Source organism: Galleria mellonella, unplaced genomic scaffold, assembly GCF_026898425.1.
Source record: "Galleria mellonella isolate WM207_F2 unplaced genomic scaffold, CSIRO_AGI_GalMel_v1 utg139, whole genome shotgun sequence".
Taxonomy (NCBI): domain Eukaryota; kingdom Metazoa; phylum Arthropoda; class Insecta; order Lepidoptera; family Pyralidae; genus Galleria; species Galleria mellonella.
Window position 1 is genome coordinate 192450 of NW_026441995.1, and position 22188 is coordinate 214637.

Below are 22188 nucleotides of genomic sequence, written 5' to 3' on the forward strand. Positions count from 1 at the left end.
CAAATTAAAGTGATCGCATACTGTATAATATAATGTCGAACCGCAAGAATGTGCTATATTTATTCGACGTAGACGGAACTCTGACCAAACCGCGTCAGGTAATCACAGAATCACTAAAAAACTTTTTACTAAATGATGTCAAGTCCCAAGCGTCGCTCGGACTCGTGAGCGGGTCCGATTATAAGAAAATTGTGGAGCAAATGGGAGGAGAACAGGTGACTAATCAATTTGATCATGTGTTTTGCGAAAACGGCGTAGCACATTACAGACGAGGCGAGCTAAAGAGCACAGAGAGCATTCTTAATTATGTTGGTGAGCAGAAGTTACAGGCAGTCATTAATTTTGCACTGGGATATATGTCAAAGTTAGTTCTCCCGGCCAAGAGAGGGAACTTTGTAGAGTTCCGTTCCAGTATGATCAACCTGTGCCCTGTGGGCCGCTCCTGCAGCCAGTCTGAACGAGATGAATTTTCATTATATGATAAGGAACACAAAATAAGAGAAAAATTTGTGGAGACTCTGAGGAATGAATTTAAGGACTATGAACTGAGTTTTGCACTCGGCGGGCAGATCAGTGTAGATGTATTCCCCAAAGGCTGGGACAAAACATATTGTTTGAGGCATGTTTCTGATTTCAACTATGATGAAATCCACTTCTTTGGTGATAAGACCATGGCAGGAGGTAATGATTATGAGATATATCATGATCCCAGAACTATTGGGTACACAGTAACATCCCCTGATGATACTAAAGAAAAATTGAAACAAATTCTAAACATTGCATAATGTGTCATCACCCCATACACCGAGACAAATGCTGTGCATATATGTATATGAGTGCTATATATTATTAATATAAAATGAATTATATATGTATAATAAATTGTAATTCTAAAACATATAATTTATTTAAGTTTCATGTTCTGTAAGTGTTATTACGATGTACTTACCATTTTTATTGCATGCATTGACCAGAGATAACAGCAGATAACAGCTACCAAGTATAGTACAGTTGACAGAAGGCTTAGAGGAGGATTAGTAAATTATGTTATTGCATCATATAAAAACAAACACTTTCTTATATAACAATATATTAATAACAATTTATAAAATATATTATTTGTGTATATATGAGTATAAAAATATTTATTTATTTGTCACAAACAATATATAACCATTTTAACAAGTAACAACGATAAATGGCACTACAGCTATATGTATATAATATACTATGAAAATATTGGTCCCATGTTAACAATCTTCTAGATAACTGGTAAATATTTAATGAAGGCAGTCAAGTCTACACCCATTGGACAATAGTTGTTGTTGCCAACTGAGTGGCAAGTGTAATGTGACTGATGGATAAAATAAGGGTAACTGAAGGATGATGAACGTCTTTCACCTATATCATGTTAACCATTGATTGTGATATCTGATGGAATCGACCACTACAAGCTATCGTCCAATGGGTAATTATAGTAACATTCTTTTTATTAAATTGAAACCTTCAATTTAACATTTTAAGCTTAGTGTCCCTCGTAACGAGGTTTCCTCTTCTCTATAAATGATATCATTCCTTCTTTCCTATCCTTGGTGGGTATATTGATTTCATAAAACTTCTGTTCCACTTCATATCCATCCTTGATACTGAGCTGGACTCCTTCGTTGATTGCTTGCTTGGCGCATCGGAGGGCTATTGGTGCATTTGGTATTATCTCTCTAGCCAAGTTGAGGGCCTTCTCATACGCAGAGTTATTATTGCTATTCTGTGACACCACATGGTTTACTATACCTGAAATTAAAAAAAATAATATATTTCATTTCACCTTGTTTATATTGTAATTTTAATACACATTTATGATAGTATTTGTAAATATGTACTTGAAATCAGACTTCATTTTAGCTTATTACAGTATGCATGTATTATGCATGCCCAATCTCCATATTACATCACTTATTAATCACATTTCAGTGTTCAGGTTCAGGAAAAAATGTCTTCCAAGTGGAATTTATCCATTCATCCATTCATCCATTCCTCCATTTAATGAAATATATCAAGTTATGGTCTCTTCAGACTGGGGAAATACTGAAAGGTGTTGCACATGGGTTGGCAATGTGATATGATTTGTCTGGACTATCCACAACTAGGTAGGTATACTACAATTGGAGTTCCAATTATGGAAAATATTTTCTATCTGCTAAAATATCCTCTTTTCCAATATTGACCAAATTATAATGTCTCAACAAGTATTTAAAATTAAAAAAGTATCATTTTGATATCCAAGTGTGTGTGTTTGTGTGTGTAATGCGAGCTGTATCCTGTTTTAATTTCAGCACTGTAATATAACACTTGTTTGTACAACCATGTCATTTAAATAATTAGAGTACCTATTATCTGTTATGTAACAGTATGCTTGAATACTGTGTGCCAGTGCACAATGCACTCCACTGAAGAGTGAGTCAGGCATGCATTAATAGATTTACATATTTATTTTACAGTAACAATGCTTTTTAACTTGTCATAACTGCTCATTATATGATAAAAATAACATTTTTTTTATATAAAAAATTGGCAATTACATAGATGCAATGATGTTAACTAATGATCAAACTTACCTAATTCCTTAGCTTCTTTACCATTTACAATACGAGAAGTAAATATAAGTTCCTTTGCAACATTGGGGTGAATAGCACGGGGCAACCTCTGGGTGCCTCCAGCGCCAGGAATCAGGCCTCGTCCAGTTTCCACTAACCCAAGCCTAGCCGTTTCTGATGCTATCCTAATATCACAAGCCAACGCCAGCTCTAACCCACCGCCGACAGCGACGCCATCTAAAGCTGCTATTGTGGGCATAGGAAGGTCCTCTATTTCTATGAAGGTAGTTCTGAGCTGACGGACAAAGTTAGACGCCTCCTCGTCAGACATTTGAAAGCGCTCCTTTAAATGTGCACCTAAAAGCAAATATTAAAAATAAATTACATTACACAATTAAGGTCTCAAGTGATATTATTAATTTAAAAATAGAATCGAAATTGAAAAAGGAACAGTTCACTCACCAGCACAAAATATGCCAGGCACTAAACTGTGAAGAATAACGACAGAGATCTTTGTGTCTTCTCGTAGAATTCGGTTGACTTCTTTCATCGCTTGCAGAAGTTGGAAACCTATAGCATTTCTGTCTTGAGGGCTGTTGAGGCCGTATACAGCGATGCCGCGATCGGCACCACCTAACTTCTGGAACACTACTGGACTAGAATTTTCATTTTGTGCATTTTGCGTAGACAGAGAACGAACGAGCGTTCGTGTAACATTATTTTTTAAAAATTTCATGTTATTATTAAGCCTTGATACAAACATTTTTAATAGTTTGCGAAGATTGTTTTTATCACTGGTACTCTCTACAGGCTCAGAAAATTTGTTATCCAATTATATTCTTATCAAAATTGTTGTAATCAAACATGCCTATATTTAACTATACCTATGTATGTTTGTATTTAGATTAAACAATAAGAATTATTTTATGAAGGCCGTTCAAAACGATGCAGAAACTATTGTACACTAATCTAGCTATGGCAGCTACACTGATATACTCAGCTAATAGTGACTATGCAAAGAATAGTCGCTGGTAAGTTATATGTCTCGACGTAGCCAGCTAATGGTTATAGCCATACTTCAGCGCCCGGCCGCGGCGCATTAGAGGGGCGACAATTAACCGCCAACTAGCGACTGAATTTACTCGCCAGTTACGCTAGCTGTCGTAGCTGGATAAACATCCGGAATAGTAGTATATTGTAACCGATAATTTATTTGCCTCAGTAACAATAAGTTAGATGATCCAATATGCGATTTTGTTTGTTTTTCTTTCAAATAACTTCTTTACAGCCATTACTATATTTGGTTAATATATTTATTTTTGAAAAAATCTCAATTCTGTCAATAGCAATGCCATCAATAGATATTATCAATATTCATTTAATCAATAAGAGAAAGTGGCATCTATGATCTATGACTTTAAGCTTTGAGTCAATCAGTTTGATTATGGTTGATACAACAAAAGCTTTTTAACCCATTCTATAGGTGGCACTGATATGGATAAAATAAGGAGTATGGATGCAAAAATACGTATTTTGTATTTTTTGTAAAAAGTATATAAAAAAAAAAACTTTGTAAAAAGATTGATTTACTAATGGTACATTTATTAACTACAAATTAGTAGTCGATTAAAAAAAATTAAAATAATATCGCGTTACCTTCTAGGATTTACTTGAGGATCGAACTCTATGTAATACAGTTGGACAGTTATTAAACGAAATAGCTAATGCTAAATGTAACGCTATTCGATAGATTATAAAGTCTTTCTTACAATAGCTGAATAGTCTGTAACTAGCTATTTAGCCGGCTATTACACCACATATTGGTTAATACAATTTTGGCTAGTGACCCATCGCTTTACTAATCGGGTTCAGAATTGCTAGATGTGATTATTTATCTAATTTTTTTTTTTTAATACTTTAACTGTCGAATCTAATTTATGTTTCCTATGATTTTTTTTTTTAATTGCAAAATATAACAAAAATGAATGGAAGACAGAAAATAAGATATTTGATTTGTTATAGAATTTAAGAACTAAGATAGAAGCAAATTAAACGAGATCTCAGGGGTCTCGGAACCTACAGATTTTCGGTATATCTACCGATATTGAGCCTATCCTTTTCTATTTATGCGATTTCTAAGAATGTGTTAGGAAAAAAGGGCAATTTATTATTTATAATATTTAATATATACATACATATATATACATATTAAATATATATATATATATATATATATATATATATATATATATATATATATATATATACAGTGAGTGTAGAAAGTATTCGTACAGCTAAGGTTGTAATAAAAAAAATACGAATTTGATAGACTCTTTTATTTATCTAATTTAAATCAATACTATTAAATATTTTAACATTCCCGCACTTTGTTTGATATTTTTTGTTTTTTAATAAAAAAAATTATACAACATAAAAATATTTTTACGTTAACTAAGCAAATAATGACAAACAAAAAGTATTCGTACACTTATAAAATTTGTAAGTAAATGAATATTAAAAAAAATATTAATACTTTGTTGGACCACCGTTAGCATTGATGATAGCTTGGAGTCTCTGCGGCATCGAATCAACTAGTTTGAAAATATAAGAAGACGGTATCAATGCCCATTCTTCGCGAAGCGCAATTTTTAGTGTTTCTTTACTCGAAATTGGTCGATTTCGAATTTTATTATCGAGATAATCCCACACATGCTCTATAATATTAATATCAGGTGATTGAGGAGGAATCTCTAGGTATTTTGGAGCGTTAAACAGGATCCATGCTTTAGTATTCCATGCTTTATGTTTAGGGTCATTATCTTGTAAAAATATCCAATTATTGTTAAAACCCATTTGAGCTGCACTAGAGAGAAGATTCTCTTTTAAAATATTAATATACGCTTTGTGATCCCTAATTCCATCAATAAATGCAAGTTTTCCCACCCCAAAAACACTCATGCAACCCCATACAAATACTGACCCACCACCGTGTTTTACCGTTGGACATAAATTTTCTTTCTTATATTCCATATTAGGTTTTCTCCATACCATATGATGCCCATCCGATTTGCAAATATTATATTTCGATTCATCTGAGTAAATAACAGTTTGCCAAAAATGATTTTTTTCATTAATATATTTTTTTGCGAATTCTAATCTTTTTTTCTATTAATATTATTTACCTAATACTTTTTACGCGCAGTTCTTCCATGATAATCGTTACTACGTAATACGTTCCGAACGGTACTGACAGAAATATGGCAATCATTGATATTATTAATTTCTTGTAACACTCGAGGGGCACTAATTTTTGGATTTTTTTTTACACAATTTAAAATTTTCCGATCCAATCGAGGCGTGATTTTTGATGGACGCCCCACCTCTGGGTTTGTTTTTTAGTGTTTTAGTAATAGAAAACCGATCAATTACAGTCTGTACGGTTGAACGTGGTCTATTGACAAATTTTGCAATTTCACATAATGATTTGCATTGATTATGCAAATTAATAATTATTTTTCTCTCCTCTTCACTCGTTTCTTTTGCTTTACGACCCATTTTTGTAACTAAACACGTCTATACTTGTCACGAGTGCAACTAAAACGTCTAATATCTATACCTACGTATTAAAAATGACCTTGGCATTGTAGGCATATGAAAAATTCGATTGAATAAATGATTTATACAGAATTTCATTTAAAAAAGAAGGAATGTACGAATACTTTTTGTTTGTCATTATTTGCTTAGTTAACATAAAAATATTTTTGTGTTGTATATTTTTTTTTTTAAAACAAAATTTATCATAAACAAAGTGCGGGAATGTTAAACTATTTAACAGTATTGATTTAAATTAAATAAATAGAGGAAAGTCTATCAAATTCGTATTTTTTTTATTATAACCCTAGGTGTACGAATACTTTTTACACTCACTGTATATATATATATATATATATATATATATATATATATATATATATATATATATGATATGTGGGGTACTACGTAATACTAACTTTACATTTATGTATATATTCTTTAGCAATATAAAGGTTGGAAGCCTCTTAGCAATTAATATAAATAAAGCACAAGTTCACTTACTTTAGATAAATCATATATTTACTTATTTTGCTTTATATTTGATATATAACAAATAATTAAAACATTAATATCCAACTTCTGTTAGTCCATTGACACTTATTTAAATATAGCTTCTTTAAGACTTCCATTAACAATAATTGTGATATATTTTATATAATGACCACGTGGTTCACTATACTTGTTCACTCTTGATGAGGAGCTCAGAACATCAGGGAACTCTGCTCTGTTCAACGGTTGGACCAAAAGTGTTGCCTCCCCACCCAAGTAACAGTCTTTTATATCTACAGGCCGAATTCGAGTGAGACCACGTGTTCTTACAATTTCATTACTTTTTGTTTAAGTATCATGATAATAAATAATTATAAAATTAATTAAAATATAAATTTGTGTTCTATATACATTACAAGAATAATCTATTAGCAAATTTGGTATAATAACAATTTTAACGTTATATTATATTTAAAGTAGTTAGTCTGATTTTTATTAATAAATGTAGGTACACATTTTAACACAATATGTTTAATAAAATTAATATCATTTAAAATAAATATCTAACAAATGCAAGACAATTCTTTTGATTCTTTACTGATTTTCAACAATTCCAAGTTGATATCTTTTTTCATCCACTTTATAAAGGAAATGCCATGGTGCTTTATTGATAGAAATAAACTAAAGAGATAAAGATGATGATATGATACATTTATTAGTATGTATGTTAAGGGGGTTTACCAGTAATTGCCACGCTTGGCAAGTAGGTTGGCAATCGCAGTTAAGCTTTAGTGATGAAGAGGAACGCTGCTACCCATCCCACGACTTCTCTTAGTCGCTTCTTACGATATCTACAAGAGAAAGTGTGATCGGTTTTATGTCAAGAGTATATGATGGCATTTATTATATGCCCACTGTTAATTTTAATTTTTAATAATCCCTGCAACATAAAATAAAGACATTTATTGTTAATCGATTTCATTGTGATTTGTTGATATACTTCATCAGTGTACTGAATTTTTATGAGATATGTTCATTGTTAAATATCCCACTGTGTATATACAAACATGTTGTTATCTATTATATATATAGAGCGTTGTTTAGTTCAATTATTCGGATAAATAAATAGATAATAATACTGGCAACTGAAAAACGCACGCGTTACCACGGTGACCAAAAATAAAAACTTTTATTGTCATTAAAAATATTTGTATAACAGGACAACGTTTTTTATTTAGCACAAAATTTATTAAATAAATCGAGTAGTTCTTCAAGATCCTCATCAGGATTGATCACTTATTGTTATTAATTTTAATAACTTTATTTTGAAATAACAGTTATTGAAGTAGTAACGAGATTTGATCGATTAGTTTTTTTTTGTATACGGATTTTGGTTGTAAATGTACTGATTGTATTTGGCAACTTTACCTATTTCATTTTTTGACGTTTGAGATTATTGTTTGATAATCTGTTGCTTCACGTTACTAAACACCCGTTATACCGTTTTATAGTCACTCGAATTTAATAATAATATCTCTGATTACATTAAAAATTTGCAATTGTGAGCTTTGGTATTAGTTTAGAAAATTTAATACCATACTGGAGACAAAGTAGCCAAATTGCTTTACGGACTACCAACTCGATAGGTAAACAAACTTGAAGGGTTGGACATGTCTAGCCATCCTAAACTTTAGCTTAAGAATCGAACAGTTTATTTGATAGGGTAGCAATAGTTACTATTCAAGGCGGGAGTAGGTCTAGCCGCACCTACCTCAGAACTGTCTGGTGCCCCTCCCAGGATTCGGGTGAAGCTTTCCAAAGAAATTTTTCTTATGGTGTATAAGAAACTTCATGCCGTCTATGTATCTATAGTAAACTATTATAAAATGGTAAACTGTCATAATTTACCCAAATTATTTCTTATATTTCTACCAATGGTGAACACTAAATTATCATATTTTGTGTAAATTATAATTTTAATTCTAGTTTCTATAAACCACAAAACATGTAGATCCGAAGTCAAACAATTAATGTTGCAGACACATCTAGGAGTATATAATATGCCTTATTTAATGGGCCAGACTCCTTTAGTTTGTTGCTATTTACATATTTGGTTTTATAGCAAATATGTGATTAACTAGTTTTTTATAGAGTAGTAGAAATAGTTAAAATTATGGTATGGTATTTTATTTCAGTTCTAACATGGATTCACAAGCATACAGCTGTGAATTGGATCCAGAGACAAACACTATACTACAAATGTATCTCTTCAAAAATGTTCGTAATGTAGAAACTATAAGAAATAACATAGTGAAAGGTGTTTGGAACTGTGCTGTCATAAAGCCAAGTTTGATTCTGCATCCGCTGCAAGTGTGCGTAGCTGCCAACAAGGCTGTGGTGTCACAAAAATACAACACAATGGTTACAAGGACTGTGTTTGCTGAAATTCTGTTTAACTTGTCCTTAACAAAGAATATATCACAGAGTCTCGGTAAGTTTGGAATAGAAAAGGATAGTAATTTACTCGTTTGCTTTTTGGTTACACCTGATAACAATGAATCTAAAGAAGTTATTCAGCAGATAGAGGGTGAGCTGTGCCCAATTAGTGAACTATCACAATTTACCAATGTGAAGGATGTGAAGACTGTATACAAACTAAACAATGTGAAGGGTGACATGGACTTACTAGATATTATTGTGAGCAGAATGGCCACTAAAAGCATTGTCACACACTGATTTTTGTTAAATTGTTGACCAAGAATCTATACTTGTATAAAGTATTATAATTTATTGTTGCAATACCATATTTTACTTGTTTCTGCTATTTTGTATTGGAAATATTATAATAAATATAGGATAGGGACTGTAAATGTTTCTTTTTTATTAAAATTGTGAAATGATAATTTATACACCTAGACGTAACCCCGTTCATGTGATATTAATGCCATGTTAAGGTGTCAAATGTTAATGTGTCAAGTAACATTCTGGCTGTACATAAAAACTTGTCATTTGATGAAGTGTGTATTTGCAATAATCCATTGTACTAATTCTAGAATAATAATATACTGGTATTCAATATGAAACAGTTTGAATAAATGTTATTTTTTAATTATACATTGTATTTATTTATTTTGAAAGGTACATCAACAGTGCAAATACAGACAGTAATTTTAATTAATATATAAGGCTTGCGTATTGCATTTATACCAAATATAGGCATCCATTTTTCTTAAGACATCAATTTCACATTAATAAAAACTAACAAAACAATAAAAAAAAAATATGACATACAAGTGACAACATAAGAATAATCTCGGCCGTTCACTATTATGTCGAAAGAAGTACATCAGTTTACGCGTGTTTTTTAGACTTAAGTCGAGTTTTCGACCTGGTAAATTATGATTTACTGTGGGAGAAACTAAATTTATCAGCTGTACCAAACAGAATTATTAATCTGTTGAGAGTCTGGTACTGTGGACAGACGAATTTTGTAAAATGGAGCAGCACCACCTCTAGTGAGTATAGACTAGAGTGCGGATTTCGTCAAGGAGGCCTGACCTCACCGGACCTCTTTAATTTATATGTAAAGGACCTGATAGGGGAGCTAAGGAGCGCCAAAGTAAGCTGTCATATTGGAATTACTTGTTTAAATAGTATAAACTACGCTGACGATATGGTTCTTCTAAGTCCCTCTATCAGCGGACTAAGAAAGTTGTTAGCAATTTGTGAGCGGTATGCATCGAGTCATGAACTGAAATACAATGTAAAAAAAAAAACACATGATGTGTCACTCTGTCGACACCCTCGGCGACTTTTCGCCATATGAAAATTTGCCTATACGTGCTAATGCCAGTCTAGGTGGGGGGAAAGGGATTGTTAGTAATGGAGACTGAGAATCCCGTTACTAGCAATATACCCAACCAGGTCGACCTGCTCGCCGTTCTCCCTGAAAACTATCATAGTTAATTTCTGATGAATTCATCGTGATGGGCTAACTGGCCTGTTTTCATTCTCACCTATCGCCCTTCACTGGTGCTCCGCCAGCGTATTCCGTTAGCGCAGGCGGAGTTACCATACCATTTACACCCATCAAAAAAAAATGCCAATCCAGATAATGAACCAACTGACCTTCACCTATAACCCTTTAAAAAACATTTGAACAGGCATATTACTGGCAGGAGAACAGAGGGCTACAGGATACACGAGTTAATAAAACACGTATTTATTTTAACAACAACAATTTATTATTATGTAAAATGTACATTAAATTATACAATATGTAAAAGCGATAGTTAAATCAATGACAATATGCAACGGTGCGGTTACGAAACGCACGTCTACCGCCAATTTGTTCATAATTATACAATCATAATCATCACTTATTCAGTTGATAAGTTATTGCCTTACGGCTGGACATACGCTGGTCGAGTGAACGGTCAATTGTTTAGTACACACTGTACATTACTTATTATATACCAATATAATCATATTTGGTAAAATGTCGAAAATAGAGTATCTATAACCGAGCGCTAGAGGGGGGGAAAGGGATTGTTAGTAATGGAGACTGAGAATCCCATTGCTAGCAATATACCCAACCAGGTTGACCTCCTCGCGGTTCTCCCTGGAAACTATCATGGTTAATTCCTAATGAATTCATCATGATGGGCTAACTGGCCTGTTTTCATTCTCATCGATCACCCTTCACTAGTGCTCCGCCAGCGTATACAGATAGCGCAGGCGAGGTTACCATTCCATTTTCACCCATAAAAAAATAACCGAGGGTTAGATACGACTGTTGGCTCGGCGCCATTCGCCGAGCCAGCGTCTACTGTACCGCCTGACTTTAAGGAAACACGCACGTGTGAAGCGAGTCAGATGGGCCGTACCATTCACTCAAGCCGTGTACGCCCGGCCCGTGTACAGCATGACAACGTATGGCCACAGGTTTCATTACACATACCACATTTGATAATGTTTGTTCAAACCAATAATAATTATAATATACTTATTAAAATTAATACAATTAAATGCTCATTGTATCATAAAATTATCCATATTTCATCACCATTGCGGGCCCACTATAGTTATATATTTAATAATATTCCATAGCTCGGTTGGTCGCGCATGCAATGCAATGTTCATTATATCTATCACGTTATAATATAAATCATTCAATACGCTGAAATACACTTTACAATTGAACACATTTGATGGTTACATTTTTAGTTCTTAATAAAATTAAAGCATAATTAATTATAACATAAGCAATACGGTTATTATTATACAAATTGTAAGACACTAAAAAATCGATACTTTTAAAGCAAGAGAAATAACTATTTTCTACAGTGTATTTCAGAATATTAATTTATAACAAACGAACACAAATTAATCTTAATTATATTGAACAAAATCTTATTAGGACAATAAATGGCATCTAACTATTTAAGTCTTAGGAACTTTCAGTAAATCAATAATCACAAAATAATTGAATTAAAAAAAAAACAAAAGATTTAGTACTATGTACATACTAGAACAAAAGTAACGAGTTGCTGTCAGGCGTGAGGTACATGCATATTGAACAGCTTGCCTACTTGCATTGATAAGGAGTACGCGGGGTGCGACGTAGGCGCCATCTCGATGCGTGTACCAAGAAGCTTCATTACGAAAATTGCTATGTGAATACAGAATTTATACAAATAAATAAAAAACTAGGTAAAAAGTCAAATTTCTATTTCGCTCGCTCGGTGAAAATGGAATAGACAATAGTACTCTTTTGTGTGGCATTGTCACTAAATACTCGAGGATTTGCCAACTAGAGTGCAAGCGAGATGAAAGACACGTGACTATTTGAAACTTATTAATTTCAATTCTGTATCCATGGGCAGCCTCCATTTGCATTCGAGCTTCTTGGTGTGTACACTGAACCGCTCTAAATACACAAAAGTGAAAATTATTACGCTGCCCCATAACGACCAAGGAATATAGGAATGCCACGTGATCTGCGAGCTAGTCATACAGCGCACCGGAGCGGGAACGTTGCGTGTTGTATACGTGTATATAGCGGCGTGTAGCACCTTATGAACACCGTCGTTTCATTAGTTATACTGTGTCCATGCTATAAAATCCATACAAGCTCCCCTAGATTAGCGTTCCGTAAGGCTTAGGCTTAAAATGCGAACGGAGTGGGTAGCAGACTCACTTGGAAATTAACACGGGCCAGTTAATTATTTGTATGATACGTATAATACATTCTGAATAGAAAATTATACATAAGCTGGTACATATTTCATATTGGACATTTCTATGTAATGTTACAAGTGGGGATGAGATCGGAAATGCAGATGATTTGGAACGTAATGCCCAATGGTAAGCAGTTCAACACATACGAACAGATATATACTTGCGCTGTTTTTAGATGACGGCGAACAAAGAAATATAAACTTGCCAAAGTATTAAAAAATAAAGGGAAAGTAGGCAGAGACGAGACGCGAATGGTTAATCATAAACATGCACGCTTGATGGCTCCGTTGGATTTTGCGTTTAAAGGCTACATCGATACGGTTCTAAATTCATTGACAGAAGACGACGCGGGAAAATTTTACAATTCGCCACCTAACTGGCGACTGCAGGTGGGTCACCGAGCTGCAACACTCGCACCTCCCTCAGCGTAGACACTCTCTACCCGGCTACTATTTACAAGCTATAATTACATACTTAAAGCGTACATTTTGTGAATATTACATATGTATTTGGCTTGCTCGGATACGACACGGCTGATCATTTGTCCGCGTATATTATAGTTATATGACATATTGTTACACTAAGTTGCATGTAGCTACCCCGTTACACGTCGCAGTATTGCATTGGTTCGCTGCTCTATACGACTAGAGGTGTGGACGTAGGCGAATTGCTGCACGTCGCGGCGCCCAGTACACGGTCATTCACTCGGGTTACTGTTTCGCGAAATATGATTTGATTTCATATTATTTTTTATACAACTTAGAATGACAAACAAGCTGACGGCCCACCTGATGGAAAGTGGTAACCGTCGCCCATAGACATGAGCAGTACCATGGACATAACAGAGTATACTGTTTCGCCCATGATACCCCCCATGCGTTGTCATTCCTGAGGACTCGGGTGTTATTCCTCTGTACCCAGTAAATTCACGCCATATCCCACCCTTCAAACCGAAACACAGCCATGCAAACACAACTGCTTCACGGTTGAAACAACGAATGGGACTGAGGTACCCAAGCAATCGACTTTTGTACAAAGTCTCATATTTGGAATATGCTCAAGATATTTACGCCCAAGTATGAGAATATTGTAAAACTTATTTCATAATTTTTATAATCGCTCACGTGACTCGGTAACAGCCAATAGAAGCTATCGTGTACCGGCCGCCTAGCGTCCGTAGCGTCCGTCTTGTCGTATGCGTCCGTACAGCGCGCCCCGTGGCGGTCGATGCAGCAGCGGGAGCGGCCGCGCTCCGTTCAACAACAATAAACATTAAAGGTATACTGTAGCACCAAGTGTTCGTATTAGCCGCCGCCCTATATTTATACACGGTTATACGTTTTTACTAGCGACATTTACAATACGTATTCCATTAGCGTATTTTATAATTGATTTCATTAACGCCACTTAACAATAATTGTTTCTATAACGTGAACTTACTCTGTCTTATTGATAATAAATATAGTTGTATGTTGTATGTGGTCCGACCAGGTCGCGCTAACACCACTTGCAACGAGTAAGGTCCGCGGAGGTCGCCCGCTCACAGTACGCTGTGTACTGACGACTTCACGCCGCGCCCGCCACCTGGCGCCACCTGGCGGGTGGTAAATGGAATTAGAATAAGCAAATATTCTTTAAAAAAAAATTATTAAACAACAAGAGCGAAGAAAGAGGCCCTAGAAGAATGAAGACACCACGCCGGCATACACAGACCAACAGTGTATGCCGGCTGCAAACCCAGTGACCCGGAGGTCTTCACCTCCGGAGTAGAAGCCGGGGTAATGGGGTACGGCCCGAGGCCCCTACCTCGCCCGCCCACACATCATCCGGCGGGCAAGAGAAGACCGTGTTGTTGTTGTCAAATAGTATGCAATCAAATACTGTCGTGAACTGTACCATATTCACAGTAAATCCTTACTAAGATTATAAATGTGAAACTGGGTTTATTTGTTTATTACTTTATAAAGATAGATACATACATATATAATTTATTTGCATTACTTACAACCAACTAATAACAACAGACATTGGTACATACACAAAGAAGAAAAAAAAAAAGAAAAAAAGGAAAACACTTAAAAGAGTTAACATAGTTTTTCGTGAGTGTGCCACAGTAATACAAAATGGTCACAATTCAGTTTATTGCTTTGCTATAATGGCTTAAGCAATCACTTTGAGATTTGGTATACACATATCTGTTATGATGGATCTTTTCCATTCCATATAGTACATACATACAGCCTTTAGGATTAGCAACGCGCGCGTAATGCCCCTGGTATTGCAGGCGTTCATAGGCTACAGTAACCACTTACCATCACGTGGGCTGTATGCTTGTTTACCACCTCAGTGGTACAAAAAAAAGCCTATGTACTTTATTCCAAACAGTAAATAACACGCGGACAAAGTCGCGGATAAAAGGCAGTTTACATATTTAAAAAAAAAAATAAGAAACTGCACGAGATCTGTGCAGTTCACATACTGACCCCTAGCGCGGCGCGTGGCGGCGGTGGGTGTGGTGGGTGTGGTGGGTGTGGTGGGTGTGGTGGTTGTGGCGAGCGTGGCGGCGGCGGGTGCGCGGCGACCGCTCACTGGAAGGGCAGCGGCAGCGCGAGGCTGTAGAGCGAGGGTCACCGGCGCGCCTCCGACACGTACACCGTCACCGTCGAGTCCTTCGAGCCCATGCCCAGCGCACACCTGCCCTCCGCCAACACATACATACTTCGTTAGTCACGTACGTAGTACGTAGCTAAGTTGCTGCACAGTTTTAGAATTTCAAGAGGCCCTTATTCTTGAGTCAGTGTTGCAAGTAAATTACAAGTAATAATAATGCAAGTAGAGCACTTCAACGCAAAATACGCTTAAGACGACTCTGAGTGAAGTCCTATCCTTGTAATACAAGTAAATTTGCGATGTTTGTTATTATATTATACGTAAACAATATTTTCTATGTATAAATTCAAATCATTTTTTATTTATTTATTAGAAACCAACGGCGTTACAGTTAATATTTACATACTAGTATTTAAAATATTAAGGCTAATAACAGGTTTCTTATTATTATAAAAGTACAAAATTGGTTTGCGCAAAAAAGGAAAAGTACAATACAGACATTCAATCACAATACACACAAATACAAATGTTTACCAATGCATGTATGTTACAGTATATTCAGTACTGCTATATTTATTTTATACATAAATACAACAGATTTTGCATGAATACACTTTATTCAAATATATTTATTTACAAGCATTTTAAAATCGTAATTTTTTTATAAATGCGGGCTTCGGAAACTTGTTATTTGTTGAGAAGAGCCCGAAAGAAACTCAACAGTTACTCTTTTAAATCTCTGTTCACATTATGTGCATGTCTACATACCTCAGCGGATGGAAGGTGAGACAGGAGACGGGTCCGATACGCGCGGCCATGAATCCCTCGTGCGACTTGATCGTGTTGAGCAAGTTGCCCTTCAGGTCGTAGATGCTAATGCACTGGTTTACGGATCCACTGCAAGCGAATGTAATATTTTACTTACATTATAATATTTAACTAATTATAATATGGGGGAAAGGGATTGTTAGTAATGGAGACTGAGAATCCCATTGCTAGCAATATTGGGTATATTCAGGTCGACCTCCACGCGGTTCCCCTTTGAAACTATCATGGTTAATTCCTGATGAATTCATCATGATGGGCTAACTGGCCTGTTTTCATTCTCACCTATCACCCTACACTGGTGCTCCGCCAGCGTATCCCGTTAGCGCAGGCGAGGTTACCATACCATATTCACAAATAAAAAAAAAAACTAATTATTTAATTTTGGCTATTTAAAAATTGTACACTGCTGTATCCGCTGACATTGATGCTCCTTTCCACTTTGGGTGTTGCTGGAAGAAAACTCTATCAGAGTTAAGCTCGCCTTTGTACATTTGCTTACCTCTGTCATATTTTTATAACTAATGTGTACAATAAAGTATTAAATAAATAAATATATACTGTAAAATGTGAATGGGTACAGTTTCTTATTTTAGTTTGCTTGAGCACGTCGAAGAGTCTTTGTCTCTTCCACTGATACTCAACGGTGTCATGAGCCAGTATCCGGACTAGGATATATTGACTTGTAAACTTGTCAAGTTTCACAGAATGGCAATACATTATTTAGACAGTGTTTAATAATTAAACATTATTTTGTTTGTTTATATTGTGATTGATTTACCAGAAGGAGACTTTGTACTAAACTCGTTTGCTTGAACACCTCTGTGCCGTTCGTGTTTCTACCGTGAAGCAGTTGTGTTTGCATGGCTGTTTCGGTTTGAAGGGTGGGATATGACAGTGAATTTACAGGGTACAGAGGCTTAACAACTGAGAAATGGCAACGCATGAGGGGTATCATGGGTGAAACAGTATGCTCTGTTATGTCCATGATACTTCTTATGTCTATAGGCGACGGTTACCATTTTCCATCAGAGGTCTTCAGTTTGTTTGCCATTATAAGTTACATAAAAAAATTGCTAAGGGAGCGAATTGGGAAACTGTCAGCTCCCTTAGTTGGTAAGTTCAAATAAATAAATAATTTTTTTAATGGAATGGGCAGGTCTACTAAAATATATTGATAAATCTATTTGTAGAAAAAAAAAAATCAAAACTCAACGAAACAATTCGTTTGCGCCGTATTGCGTAAAAACCGTCCGTACGCTGTCGTGCAAACACGTGTGACGCACTACAGCGACGGGGTAGCCCGAATAGTGCCCTGAACGCATTATTATATTGGATTCGAGGAACATTGTAAGTTTTTCAATTATAGTTGAGCCACGAGCTACTCGTGTGGACAGCTGACAGAACGCTTTGTCTTGTTCGGTGGGGTTGTGGGCCGGCACGTGTGCGTGTGTATGTGGTGGGTCAGGTACCAGGCGACGAGGTTGCAGAGCGGGTGCACGTCGACGGCGGCCAGCGGGCCGGGCGCGCGCACGGCGTGCAGCGGCTCGTCCGCCGCGCGCCGCCAGTCCCACACCTGCACCCAGCCGTCCGCGCTGCACCACCACCACCATCAACACAATCACAATCACAATCACTACATACTCACATATATATATATATATATATATATATATATATATATATATATATATATATATATATATATATATATATATATATATATATATATATATATATATATATATATATATATATATTGAGACATGCTGTGCAATAAAATTGTTGTTTTACTAAGAAATTTAATAATTGTTAATTTAACACTACACATACTATGTCAATGTATCGCCCAACCAGTATTATATTAATTTCCTATATTTGTATTTAATATATAAGATCATTTTTATTTATTAATTTTGTCAGTTATAACCGAGGAATTGGAAATAATACATTACTGCAGCAGCCAGCAACTGAGGTATTAATGGACGAACGTGCAAATGTGGGCCAAGGCGTAGCCGAGGTACACATACGTGAGTCCATCAGTGCCTAATTGTGGCCAAGGCTTGTATAATACTTTTCTCAAACAATGCGCGGAAATCAAAAACACAATTTTACTTTTTAAGTTCAATGACGAATAACGAACAATAATGATTTTTCAGGCGCCATAATGTTCCTTTGTTTTTGTTTTTAATAAACAGCTTTCTATTTGCAAGCCAATTTGAAATTTAAATAAAAACTTTCATTACTTACCTCCTTGGTAGCCATGTTTCGAAGTAAAAGGTCATTTCATTTTTAAATTACAGGATAGATATGAGTTTACATAGTAATTTATCTGGCCGCTAAACACGACAGATATGGATTTTCATACAACTTTTGCCGGCCGCTGCCCGCATGTATCTGGCCAGTACGGCAATTTTGATTTATCTCGAAAAAGATTGTCAAAATAATGCTCACATTTCCAAGCATGTTTGAGAAAAATACATTTCCACAAATCTCGTCGTCTCAATACAACCCGCAACAGCTGCTAAAATATAATTTTTATTGTACAAGTATATATAGTAGCAATATGGCATCAGTGACGTCATAGGGAAGTAAACAATAATCTAGTGTCATACACGGGTTTTTATTTCTGTTAATTTTACTATTTTTCGAAAAAGAAAATGTACAAATGGTGAGTTGTGCCCGCGGGCACAAATACTACCACAAAGACACTAGAAAAACTAAAAAATAAAAAATGAGTAGCTCGAATGTTTGATCGACAACAGTGGCGGGATACGCACCAGCCGGTGACGAGCACGCGTTCGTCGCGCAGCGCGGCGCACAGCACGGGCGCGTGGGTTGCGTGCGCGGCGTGCGTGGCGTGCGTGGCGTGCGTGGCGTGCGTGTGCACCGTGCGCGCAGGCCGCGGCATGCGCTCGTCCCAGGCGCGCACGGCGCCGTCCGCGAAGCCGGCGACGAGGCGGCGGCCGCCGCGCCACAGCGCCGTGACGGCCGCGTCCGCCTCGGTGGCCAGCTCGGCCGCCAGCCGCTCGGCGCGCGCGTCCCACAGCCGCAGCGCGGGCGCCGGCCCGCCCAGCGCCAGCGAGCACGCCGCGCCGCACCACCGCACCAGCGTCGGCGGCGGCGGCGGGCTGTACGCCACGCCGCCCGCCACGCCGCCCACCACGCCGCCCACCACGCCGCCCACCACGCCGCCGCCACCTGACACACACACACCACTGCACTCTACCGGCACAAAAGTCACATACGAGCAAAACGACCCTGAATAACGAAACTCGTATGTTATTTTCTATTGTATACACAAATACGTAAAAAATAAACAATTATATACCGACCTGCTTAGTATTAGTTACAGCTACGCAGATCGACCGTCTTGTCCGACAAAATATAATGCCAAATTACGTAACATAGTGGTCCCGAGTCCGTGTATCGATCATTTACTCGACAACAAAAAAATTATCCTCCGTGAACAAAAAACAACCCCCCTTTGCATAGCATTATATAACTCAGACAGCGACCGTATGCGAGGATTAATTCAAAGCACAAGGATACCAAAGATACATGATGTTACATGCAAACATATTCCACAACTATTACGAAAATAAATTAGCAACATAATGCATATATATATAAGGCTACCTTTTAAGTCGTGTCGTTTGCCAACCTCCCGCGATTATAAAAAAAAAACATATGACATTTTCATCTTTTTCAATTTAGAATTCGAAAACAAAAGAATGTTTTCAGATTGGCCGAATAGTTTTATTGTATCGTCTATTCAAAGGTGACAAGTCGGTTGAAAAAATGGAAATATCTAAGGAAAGTTTGCGTGCGATAATTTTCTACAACATTCAAAGGGGATTATCGCGGCTTCATTTTTTTGAGGAGATCACTTCTGTGTTTAGTGATGCAGCACCATGTATTAAGACTGTAGAACGCTGGTATTTAGAATTTCAACGTGGGCACTCTAGCCTCAGTGACAAGCCACGTGAAGATCGTCCAAAAACCGCCATGATGTAAAAGAATATCGAAACCGTGCGGCAGCTAAACCTCGAAGATCGTCATGTGGCATACTGTGAAAAAGAGGCATCCGTGGGCATTTCAGGGACCACTGTCCAAAAAATCCTGCACAAAGAACTTGGCGTAAGAAAGTTGTTCTCACATTTGCTTAGCGACGATAAAAAAACAGCCTTCAACCGAGGAGAGTCAAAGCATGTTTATAATACGGTTAGTGATGACGAGTCTTGGATATATGCTTAAGATAAGAAGAAGAAGAGACTCTACGCAGCAGGCAATTGTTTGGGTCTTCCAGGATGAGCCAAAATCGGCCAAAGCCATACGCTCACGGAGCACTTCGAAAAAATTGGTTGTCTCGTTTGTGGCAAAGGGTGATCACGTGGCCATTACTGTATTAGAAGATCGCAAGACGGTTACCGCTGACTGGTATACCACTGTTTCTTTGCCACAAGTCATCACCGAATTTCGACAAAACAATTCAAGACGTCGCATGATACAGCACCACGACAATGCAAGTTCGCACACCATCCGCCAAACAAAGATGTTTTTGAGCACCCAAAATGTCGAAATTTTAGGTCATACGCCTTACAGCCCTGACTTAAGCCCTAATGATTTTTTTACGTTCTCCAAAATTAAGCAAAATCTTCGTGGTCAACGTTTCAGCTCCGAACCCGAAGAAGCTGTTGACGCATACTAATCGGCCATTTTGACTACCCCCACTTCGGAGTGGTTTTAAAAAGTGGTTTGAACGCATGCAAAATTGAAAATTAAATATTGCGGAGAATTCTTTGAAAACCAATAAATGGTAATAATCTATTAGATTGTCTATATTTATTTCAAACGATACAACTTAAAAGTCAGCCTTCGTACAAATATCCGAACAACGTTGAATTAGAACAAAGACAATTAGTTTTTGGTTATAAGACGAGAGGCGAGTTAATAATATACTTTATTCACTGCATTATCTATTATTTATACTATAATTTATACAAACAGATGATAGATATATTTAATTTATTATATATATATATATATTTAGTCTTATTCATAGAAATGTGAAATTTATTAATACAATTCACTTAGAATTTAGTGGCTACATCAGAAACAATCAGTGACTCAACATCTTTGGAATTCCTTAAACGATTACATGATAATTTGAGATATATTGTTCACAATAAAGTCACAGAAGAATTTGTTCCCTGACCCGGAGTAGCATACAACGGATTAATTATAAGTTTGATCATTTCACGTTACTATGAATAGTGCAGCGGACGTGTAAGACAGCGAATGTGTGAGTGTGACAACAGTGAAAGCCGACCATAGCAACTGCGGACTCACAGTCGGCGTCGGGCCGGCGCGCGGCGCGGTCGTCGGCGGTGGCCGCGAACTGATCCGACACTAGGTGCGCTATACCTGCGCAACCAACCCACGCCGCTGCCGTTACCTCGCTACTCTACACCCTACACGATACTCCTACCACGTACATCGTCTCAGTTCACTCTGTCGCTAATACTGTCATCCATCAACAATGGAGTATAAATGTTGCGTATGCTCACTTTGTATATCACATGGATAATATAGTACAGGGGCAGTGTGAATCGGCTAGAGAAGGAAGTGCGCGGTGGACGGGAGCGGTAAATGGATAATAGTGGGTATAGTGCAGGGGCTGGGTGTACGTACTGTAGAGGGGCTGCACGGGGTGCGCGGGCGGCGGGCGGTAGTGCGCGGCGGGCCGCACGTCCAGCGCGCGCCACGCCGACACCAGCGCCGGCTCCTTGATGCTGCCCGACGGCCTGCCGACACCGGACACACTCTTTATTGC

The 22188-nt window shown here is 37.0% G+C and overlaps 4 protein-coding genes across 6 annotated transcripts in view; 2 read left to right on the top strand and 2 right to left on the bottom strand.

Moving 5' to 3' along the window:
- Window positions 1-32: 32 nt before the first annotated feature.
- LOC113513861 (uncharacterized) lies at window positions 33-903 on the top strand. Its single transcript, XM_026897844.3, has one exon. It carries the CDS (start codon window positions 33-35, stop codon window positions 783-785), a length of 753 nt encoding a protein of 250 aa, XP_026753645.2. The 3' UTR covers window positions 786-903.
- A 170-nt stretch (window positions 904-1073) lies between these two features.
- Window positions 1074-3587, bottom strand: LOC113513862 (enoyl-CoA hydratase domain-containing protein 2, mitochondrial). Its single transcript, XM_026897845.3, has 3 exons — window positions 3057-3587; window positions 2616-2951; window positions 1074-1791 (listed from the first exon to the last, which is right to left on the bottom strand). Exons 1-3 carry the CDS (start codon window positions 3355-3357, stop codon window positions 1526-1528), a joined length of 903 nt encoding a protein of 300 aa, XP_026753646.2. The 5' UTR covers window positions 3358-3587; the 3' UTR covers window positions 1074-1525.
- Window positions 1787-9791, top strand: LOC113522383 (EKC/KEOPS complex subunit TPRKB-like). 3 transcript variants are annotated; one of them, XM_052903285.1, is made up of 2 exons: window positions 1787-2147; window positions 8873-9791. In XM_052903285.1, exon 2 carries the CDS (start codon window positions 8880-8882, stop codon window positions 9411-9413), a length of 534 nt encoding a protein of 177 aa, XP_052759245.1. In that variant the 5' UTR covers window positions 1787-2147; window positions 8873-8879; the 3' UTR covers window positions 9414-9791. The 3 variants fall into 3 exon arrangements, with proteins under 3 accessions (XP_052759245.1, XP_052759244.1, XP_031762962.2); XM_052903284.1 differs by lacking the exon at window positions 1787-2147 and adding an exon at window positions 8054-8323; XM_031907102.2 differs by lacking the exon at window positions 1787-2147 and adding an exon at window positions 8356-8566.
- A 1107-nt stretch (window positions 9792-10898) lies between these two features.
- Window positions 10899-22188, bottom strand: part of LOC113522384 (regulatory-associated protein of mTOR) — a 34630-nt gene continuing 23340 nt past the window's right edge. Inside the window, 7 exon segments of the mRNA XM_052903346.1 lie at window positions 10899-14511; window positions 15401-15611; window positions 16296-16424; window positions 17825-17947; window positions 19133-19553; window positions 21705-21779; window positions 22047-22159. Coding sequence (XP_052759306.1) covers window positions 15545-15611; window positions 16296-16424; window positions 17825-17947; window positions 19133-19553; window positions 21705-21779; window positions 22047-22159 — 928 coding nt within the window. The 3' untranslated portion in view covers window positions 10899-14511; window positions 15401-15544.